This window comes from Euleptes europaea, chromosome 5, assembly GCF_029931775.1.
Source record: "Euleptes europaea isolate rEulEur1 chromosome 5, rEulEur1.hap1, whole genome shotgun sequence".
In the NCBI taxonomy this organism is placed as follows: Eukaryota; Metazoa; Chordata; class Lepidosauria; order Squamata; family Sphaerodactylidae; genus Euleptes; species Euleptes europaea.
In genome coordinates this window covers 55,177,511-55,187,064 of record NC_079316.1, presented here as the reverse complement: position 1 = coordinate 55,187,064, position 9,554 = coordinate 55,177,511, and the positions used below count along the sequence as shown (strand labels likewise).

Here is a 9,554-nt window from a genome sequence, read left to right as displayed (position 1 = left end):
GCTTGGGCTAGTCACACTCTCTTAGCCTAACCTACCTCATAGGGCTGTTGCGAGGATAAAATGGATAAAAGACATATGCCACCCTCAGCTCCTTGGACAAAGAGTGGGATAAATAGTAAATAAATTTAGGGCCAAACACTAATTATCTTCCCCTCTAATCTTCTATTCGTTTTAACTCATGAGAACTTGTAAAGACCTTCAGCCCTCTTAATTCCTGCAGCATTCTATTTAGACAAAGAAGCCCTGTACCCCTACAGATGCACCACATATAACTGCAATTAATCGGTTTACTCCTTAAGGAGGTAAAAAAATAAAAAAAAAATCACTACCTTTCTCGGCACAAAATTGAAGATGTCTCTACTAACAAATGAAAAAGACAATTCTATCAAAAAGTGCTTACTATAGGCTCAATCTTGCTTCTAAAACAAATTTCTCACTGGCTGTACATGAGACATTCTCAAGGGACAATGCTGTTTAACAGATGGCCCCAGCACCTCTCCAGCTGTGTATCTGAAGAGATTACTTGGTCTATAGAGAATTATATAATGAATCCAAGGCTGCCTAATCAAGAGCTGTAACAGCAGTGACTACGAAGGAATGCAGTTCAAGGCCAAAACAGACAGCAGGGAGTACATTCCAGGCCCTTTTCCACAGAGAAAATACACACACTACAGTTGTTTCAGCACACCTCACACTCAAGCAACAAATGCTGTACTGGAAAGGGTGGAAAGATTAAAAGTGAAATTGCTAACAATTTATTAAAATAAAATTTTCATTTTCCAAAAGAAGTTTTTCATCACAGTTGTGTGCATTGTTTTTTGTACAATGAAGCATGCAGATTTTTTGAGAACTGGCTTGTAAGCCATTTATAGCAAACCGAAACAAGCCCCCAGATATCTAAACAGCACTCAGCAGTCTTGGCTCCCACTAACTAAAAATGAAGCAGCGAAAGGAAGGGATCCATCCCTTGCAAACATGGCTCCTCCTTTGAAAGTAATTTCCACCTTCAGGGTTGCTGCTTGCCATCATTTCTGCATCACGTTGTAGAAACAAGTGAGAATACTTAGGAAGATGCATTAAACTTACTAGGCTTACTATTTTAAGATTACTTTTGCAATTTCCTAGCTACCTTAAGAAAAAACAACAGGTCATAAAATAAATACAAGGAAGTACCATCTTTTTAGAAAGGGAACACCTGCAATGAGAAAATTAACAGATGCCTCCCTTCTCAAGTCAGGGTCTTATGCACTGAGCTACATGTGCTACTGAGCAACACAACAGCCATCATGACATCTGGCATGTGACATTTGGACAAGGATAGTCTAATAGTGCAATTGCTGAAGCAGAAGAAGAAGTGAGACAGGAGTCCACAATTCTTGGGGCATGGTTTTCCCCGTCAGTTGCCAGCCATTCTTTGGTACTGTATACTGCTCTATCTTCATTTCAAAAGGTGGCTCAGTTGATCGCGTAAATTTGAAGATTGTTCAACACTGAAAAAGAGATAGAAGCATTCAATAGGTACTCATAGATATTTGGATACACAAGAATGTAAGAAGAGCCTTGCTGGATAATACCAGTGATCCATCTAGTCCAGCATCCCATCTCACACAGTGGCCAACATTAAGACATAGAGACCAAGGCCTTCCCCTGATGTTGCCTCCTAGCACTGGTACTGAGAGGTTTACTGCCACTGCATGTGGAAGTTCCCTTTAGTCACCATGGCTAGTAGCCACTGATGGATTTATTCTCCATACAATTATCGAATCACCTTTTAAAGCCATCTATATTTGTGGCCATCATTACATCCTTTGGAAATGAATACAACATTTTAATCACTCATTGAGTAAAGGAGTACTTCCGTCTGTCCTGAATCTACTGCCCATGACCTTCATTGGGTGCCCTCAAGTTCTAGTATTTTGAGAGAGAGAAAAAGTTCTCTCTATCTTCTCTACCCAATGCATAATTTTATAAACCTCAGTCATCTTCTTTCTAAAGTGAGGAATCCCAGACTCTTTACCTTTCTTCATAGGAAAAGTGCTCCAATCCCTTAATCATCTTAGATAATTACAGCGTGGGGGTCAATCTAGGCTGCTTCTGCAGTGTAAGAATGGACTAAGCAAACCAGATTTATTTATTTATTTATTTCTATTTTTACCCCACTTCTTCCCCAGCAATCAGAGCTCAGGGCAGTTCACATAAATATAAAACATAAAGAAAAAATACAAATATTCTATAAAACAATTTAATACACTGGCATGATGATCAGAGAAGCTAATAGTAGAACAAGTAAAATTTCCCTAATGGAATGCCTGGAAGAATAACTCCATCTTACAGGCCCTGCAGAACCTGTACAGGTCTTGCAGGTCATGAGTCTCTTCAAGCAGAGCATTCCACCAAGTTGGGGCCATGATAGAAAAGGCCCTTGTTCTGGCAGGGAAGGGCTGCTGGGCTGGCTACTGCCAGGCTCTGCACCATACCATGGCTCTCAGCTAAGTGCACACAGCAGACAACATCTCTGCTGCTATCGAGAAACAGCAGGGTGGGTAGTCAGGGCTTCATGGTAACCGATGGCAGTGCAAACATTAGGGCAGCACCACAGGCATTGGGCCTCAGGCGCATTTACTGCGCAGACCACTTACTCCCATGTGGGCGACATTGTGGTCCCATGTCACTCACACCGGCTCCCCTGGACAGTTGAGCAACTGGTCTTCCTGAAGGTCATCTTCCCACTGTTCAACTGCCCAGTTCTGGACTTTGAAAGTGAAGTGAGCGAAGTGAGCACATGCTTGTGCCTGCATCCTCTCTGTCTGTGCTGGGAAGTCAGGGCGTAACACTCATCCCAAAATTAAAATGTCACTAGAAAGAAGGAGCAGGGCAGCTACCCAGTTTAATTGGCAGAACCTCCAACATCCCTAATGCAATTCTGAATCCAGCTGCACCAAAACACCCCAACTGAGCCCTAGTAGCTTGCGATACAAGGGGATGTCGGAGGTGGTGCACACTCAGTCATCAACCACCCCAAACCAAAATTGCGTGTTGAAAATAATACAGCTGCACTAAAACTGTTCTTCATCTAGTTGATGAAAGTGATAGAACAGGATAGGGACCTGTGTGTCTAAGAAAAAACAGCAGAACCCACAAGCACCATAAATAATGAAGCTAATCTGCATGTGTGTAACATTCTTCTTTGCATCAGTGGAAGGTGGGAAAGGGGGAGCCAGTGATGAAGAGCAGCTGCAGCACCTAAGGCTCCTCCTCTGTGGCAGCGATGGCAGATTGCTGAGAGGAGGATCAGAGGGCACACAAAACCCTCTCCCTCTTACTTTCTGAGGCTTTCTATGGGGAAGTGACGGTATGTATGTTTGTCAGTGGATTGCCCATGGTTCTGCTGGGCTTACAAAAGTTTCCCCTGTGCTTAAGATTGTTCTGCTGGACTTCTGTGTATTGCCCTTGGTTCTTGGGTTGGTGCTTGGCCTGGGAAGCACTGACCAGTGATTGCTGCAGGCATGCCTCTCTGCTTTTTCCCTGGAGAAAAAAGGCAGTTTTTTCCAACATTGGAAAACATGGAGGATGGATGGGGCACCTTCTTTGGGGGGGGGGGGCACAGAATTGACCCTGACCCAATCTTCTTAAAACTTGGGGGTTCTTCTGTGGACAGGCACCAGCATCTCTGCTGTAAATTTAGTACCTTCAGCTTAAAAAACAGCCCTCCCAGATCTTCTGGATAGCTTCCCCATAGGCTATAATGGAGCCAAATAAATTTGGATTCCTGAATAAAACCCAGATCCAAATACCATACCAGTACAGGAATTCAGGGATATCAGGAGTACCGATATTTTTTGGCTCCAATATACCCAAGTCCAAAAAATATCAAATATTAAAATGCACACCCCTAACGGCAACCTCCCAGTGTGAAATATAATCCCACACACACAAATCTATTGTATGGACCAAGACATCATCATGCAAGTAAGTAAGCTTGCTTTTTAAAAAGATGCTAGTATTATTACTATTAACATTTATTGGGCCCCAGTGGTGTGCCTAATGTTGTGTAGCAGGGCTGTGGCCCTAACTCACTGGTTTACAGTCAAAGTAGCATAGATAGGATGAAATGAGAAGAGAATATTTGCGAAAAGAATAGCAATAAGAAGCAAACTCACTTTCTCTGAATAGCTTCTTGCCTACAAAAAAAAAGACAAGGAAAGCATTATAAAGAAAACATCTACAGGATATTTAAGAGCACAAGTACATTCAAATTAATATCATGTTGGTGAATACATTTATATCTTAGGAGGCTATAGAATCAAGGAGTAAGCAGATTCTCCAACTATACTGCCACAGTATCAAGAACTATATTGCCACCCATTAGACGGCGAGCCTTAATGCAAAGACACCAGTGAAGCACAGCTTCTGTTTTAACAGGCAGTTTTCTATCAACCTGTTTATGCAGCCATCAAAGCCCAAAGAAGAATAGCATATGATTACAAGCAATATTTAGTTTACATTTTAATACTAATAATTGTACTTGTTTTGTCATTGTTTTAATGAAGTTCTATAGGCTGCCTCAAGAGCCTCCTGCCTGAGAGTATGACATAAAAACAAGTTTAAATAAATGCATAGGGAAGAAACAATTATCTTATCCTAGAAATCAAGAAGAGATGCTCATGGAATTCTGGTAGGAGAGGATCCAACTTTAATAGTTCCGGGTTCAGTTTCAACCTTGGTCCACAGGTTTCCCTTGCAAATGGTATAAAATGAGCCACACACAGCATGAAAGCTGCACAGGACACAAATGCACTTTCAAGGAGGTCAGCCCATCAAACATTGATTAAATGATGTGTGCTACTTACTGATACTGCAGATGAGTAGTTATAATAGCCATTTTTCTTAAACTCTGCAAAGGACAAAAGAGGACATTCAATGTCCTTTCCCAATATGATTCTGTCAGGGTAATCACTTCATGGGGTAAACACTTCATCAATTTCAAACCATTATGTATTACTCTCTCCCAGGCTAGAGTATCTGATGCTCTGAACAATCCCAATTTTTAAAAGTCAACTTATAAAATAAGGATTTTCTTTATGCTAAAATCTAGCTACCACAGATTCATTACAATTCTGATCATACTGCATCTTATGGTTCATCACCCAGGCAGATGAGTTTCATTAATTAATGAATCAGCACTTTTCAAGGCATGGAAAAAGTGTTAATGAAACTTTTCAGCCAGCACAGTTTCCAGCATTTCTTTTCCAACTTAGCACAACATTCTGCCTCCCTCAAAAGGAGGACAGGAAGCAGACTGGCATTCCTCCACTACCAACAGAAGGAGAGCAAAAGCTACCAATCTACAACCCCCTTCCCAAGGAACATTTGTACTGAATTGCTGTGTGCATTGTCTTGATTACTGTAAGGCACTCAAACTGAAAAACAAAATAAAAATACATACATACACTTTGGGATTTTTATCCTATAAGCAGCAAACAAAATGACTTTGAGGTAGGAAATTCATAATTTTAAGCTTGGGCCTTTTATGCAGGGACGTTTCCCCACGTCCACCCCTGCCGACTGCTTCGGGGCTTCCTTTTGATTATGCATGCCTTTTCTGCCCATCAGATGTCACCTCGCTAGTCCCGCATTTTTTGCTCGCAGTTTCCAGATTCTGGCTAAAACAGCATCTGGAAAACCTGGGCAAAATGCATGGGGAGAGTGAAGCGACCTCTGATGGGCGGAAAAGGCATGCATAATCAAAAGGAAGCTCCGAAGCAGTCGGTGAGGGTGATCGTGGGGGAAATATCCCTGTATAAAAGGCCTTGGTAAATAATCAGATTTAGCCCATCATACTTCCTGCCACCAGCTACCTAGTACACCTCATCCCTGAAGGGAAACTGTAATCACACTGCCACAGGCTAGTGAATTTTGCTTGCTGTTGGAGGAGAGGAGAACAGAACTTTGCTCTCAGTGCATATGAGCTGGCTCACTTACCACCTATTACTGGTCTTCATATTTCATGCCACTGTTGCTCAACTATTTAATTAAAAGAGGGGAAAAACTGGTAATCACCAAGCATTGCCAGAAACAATGCACAGATTCAAATCAGCCATAAGCCACCCTCTGTAAATTTTGTCTACCATTCCCTCATTCCAAACTTTCCTTTTTACAAGAAGGGATTAAGGGACTTTTGTCCCAGAGCCGGTACACGGTGTTCTCTGTACTAGAGATAACAACATGGCTGCATTCTGCAGAACTTGTGTTTGTTAAATTCTCCTTTAAAATCTGACCATGAACAACAGTGCCAAGGTCTTCATCATCAATACATAAGACACTAACATAGGCTCTTTGAAACAAAGGGTACAGATGTATGGTGTTTCTTTTGACTGAAACCAAAATCTGTATCGGGTGTCAGCTCCATATTTGAACTGTAATCAAACATTTCATTCTCTGCAGTTCATACAGTGTTTGGTACCTACACATCAAGCAAAACACTCAGTTTTATGAGCTAAACGTTTCTTACATCTTCAGAGTGCAGGATAGCATCCTCTTGCATCACCATATTTCTGGCAGCCTGCCCAAGGAACTGAAAGACATGGAAGTATCGTTAAGAGATTCAGGTGTAAAGGCCTGGGGAGCTAGTAATACAAAGCTCAGCCTGCACACAGCAGCTATAAGCCTGTTCACAGTCAGGCTGCTTTAATTCCTAACACAAACTTTGTGTCATACTGTTTTATCAGAACCAGCTAAAATATATAAAAAAGGCCGGTTTCAAAGGCTCCAGAACTTTTCATTAGGCACAATATTCAATACCCCCAAAAATGTGGGAGGAAGAAAATAAGTTCTTTCATGACATGGTGGAAATAGAAATGGGATTTAAGCAGTAAGCAGGACTGTTGTTCAGGTCATGAGGAACTCATGAATTTTAACTAGGAACAGTAACACCCTTGGTGCAAAACAAACTTATACCTCATCCTCCCCAAAACAGTTTTCCGAAACAGTCTTTCTATATAGGATAAAAATGTTTAATCAGTTATACAGTCAAGAAAAACAACCAGATGAAACACCTTGATATCCCCTCCGATATGAAGCTACCCGCACACTCTGGTCATCTTCAGAGGCCTAGCTTTGGATGGCCCCACCATCTGCAGCTAGTCAGGAAGCAACCCGAGAAAGGGTGTTCTCAGTTGTGGCATCAAAACTTTGGAACTCCTTCCCCAGGTAGATTCATCTGTCTCCCTCTCTCTGTGTCTTTCACCAGCAGGTGAATACTTTTTTGTTTCATCTGGCATACCCCCAGTAACAGTAGCGGTTTTAATGTTTATTATATTTGCTGTCTTGTGGACCCTAATCAGGTGGAAAAGCAGCATTAAATGTTTTAAATAAATACAGGGTTAGCTTTTTATTATGTTATTATTTGTATAGAATTATCAGTAACAGATGCCATACAGAGCAAATTTATGGTTATCTTACAACCTGCATTTCCATAGTGCAGGAAAACAAAACAGAGTCAGGATGGGAGAAGAGGGCCTAAGGTAACAAGGAATGAATGAGAACAAATGTAGATACACACACTTATGCTTTGTCTTATTGGTAGTAGAAAATAGTAACTAAATCATACAGTCCAAATACCTGTATCATGTGTTAGGAAGCAAAGACTTATTTATCCTCTCAAAGAAAGTCTCCCATCAGGCAATATGGCTTTTCTTTTAGCAATATGTTAGTCACAAGACTCCAGTTGTCAACGGAACGTTTGGAAATGCCCTTTTGTGACTAGAGCTCTCTCTGCTCACTAAAATTCAATATTATTGATAGCTATACAATGTGGAAGTACACAGTACAGGTAGGTTTGCCAGAGGCTTAATGTGTCAAAATGAGCAACTGAAGCTTTTCATAGCAATGAAATATATCACCTTGCAAATAACACCCCATTAAGCTTCTATTAAAGGGTCAGGACATTTTTATTCAGGCCTGTTGCAACCCTGGTCCACCTTCTGGGCAGTTTCATAGCACATCAGAACTACCTTGTTTGGGTGGGTGGGGAAATAGACGATAGGGCAGAGGTAGGCAACCCCCTGCTCAGACACCAAATAATAGGATCCAAATCAATTTTGCTCCGCAAGCAGGGCCAATCCTCTGCCCAAAGGACTGAGGCAGGCCCCAGAAGTGCTGACAGAACAACTGGGGCTCCCAGTGTGTCTGGCCAAGTACAACCCTTGACCCCCCCCCCCACACACACTTATTTACCAGCACACCAAAATCTTCACAGGGAAATGTTGCAGGGTTTTTTGGCACTTGGACCAAACAAGTTGCCCACTTCTGTGCCACAGTATACGTATACTACTTGCTACTGAATTCTTGTTGGAATTCCTGTGGGACATTCTCCTACTACTATACAATTAACTCTTGACTAGTAGTATTTTGATATTACAGGCTGGGAAAAAAAACAGAAATAAATGTACTGCCCTGTCCCTTAGACTACTTGAAAAAGTACAGATACACAATTTAGCCCTTCTGTCCTCCTTGGCAGGAAACTTGGTTTGAGGGGGGGGGGGGCTTTTCAAAAACAGAGTCATCTACATGCCCTTACTCAATACAAGGACATATGGCGTAGCCACTCGCTTGGGGACAAAGAAATTAAAAGAACAGCCCTTGTTTACTATATGCTGAACTGGTGATAGGCAAAGTACTTTACCACTGAGAATGGAATAATACTACGGTCTTAAACATATTATAATCTGTACACACAGAGCAGCAAGTTACCCACATTTCCACTGGGACTGTTTAAGAACAACTAACTGGCAGCTTGCTTGGAATGACAGCTCTGTTTCGGTACCCCTGATTTCAAGCCACAATAGATGGCTAGAAGCCCTGACTCTCCATGGCAGGATACCTTTAGCAGGCTGAACGATGGCAGCGGCCAGATGGCAACATCCTAGACAGGCGCTGCTATATCTCACCTGGTGAAATAATCACGGACATAGGAAAACGAATAGGTCGTTGAAAAAAACACTACCCTGCCGCCAGACGAAGAACCTACAAGTCCCGCCATGCACTGCGCTCCCCTTCAGCCCTGCCTACAGCCCTTCCCGAGCGCGGTGCTTGCCGGTCTTGGTAGTCTCCCTCACCTCGGCGCTACGAGATCCCCTCAGCACCTGTTTAGTAAGGGCGATCACATCTGTGCCACAACTGGTCACCTTCTCGGTCAGCAAACCCTTCACCGAATGGCCGAATCGAGCCTGAGCATCCATCGCGCTTCCCGCGGGAGATGCCGCCATCTTCCTAACGTTGCCTGCCCAAACGTGCCTATTTCTCGAGTATGTGTAGCGACGGCGAGCGAAAAGGGGCAAAACAAACGAGAACGCAAATTGGAGCGGTTCGTGCTGGGAGCGCCGGTTACGTTTCTTTTCCCTAGCATCAGCTTTACTGATGCTTCTGTTGATTGACGGAGGGGCTTCAAAGAGAACAGTTGTTTACAAACAATTATTGCATTTAATTAACACAAAGGGTTACTATTTCACGAAAGCATATACTGTTGTACATTTTGTTGGTGTGCAAGGTGCTAC

General features: G+C 42.4%; 1 protein-coding gene across 1 annotated transcript; it reads right to left on the bottom strand.

Annotated features, from left to right (window-relative positions):
- Window positions 1-1,422: 1,422 nt before the first annotated feature.
- Window positions 1,423-9,285, bottom strand: BORCS7 (BLOC-1 related complex subunit 7). Its single transcript, XM_056850189.1, has 5 exons — window positions 9,117-9,285; window positions 6,512-6,574; window positions 4,851-4,894; window positions 4,161-4,181; window positions 1,423-1,490 (listed from the first exon to the last, which is right to left on the bottom strand). Exons 1-5 carry the CDS (start codon window positions 9,264-9,266, stop codon window positions 1,439-1,441), a joined length of 330 nt encoding a protein of 109 aa, XP_056706167.1. The 5' UTR covers window positions 9,267-9,285; the 3' UTR covers window positions 1,423-1,438.
- Window positions 9,286-9,554: the final 269 nt, after the last annotated feature.

Coding starts and splice junctions, on each gene's coding strand:
- BORCS7 (XM_056850189.1), bottom strand. CDS start 9,266: ATGGCGGCATCTCCCGCGGGAAGCGCGATGGATGCTCAGGCTCGATTC. Junction 6,575..9,116: donor GGGGATCTCGTAGCGCCGAG/GTGAGGGAGACT, acceptor CATGTCTTTCAG/TTCCTTGGGCAGGCTGCCAG. Junction 4,895..6,511: donor CTATCCTGCACTCTGAAGAT/GTAAGAAACGTT, acceptor TGTCCTTTGCAG/AGTTTAAGAAAAATGGCTAT.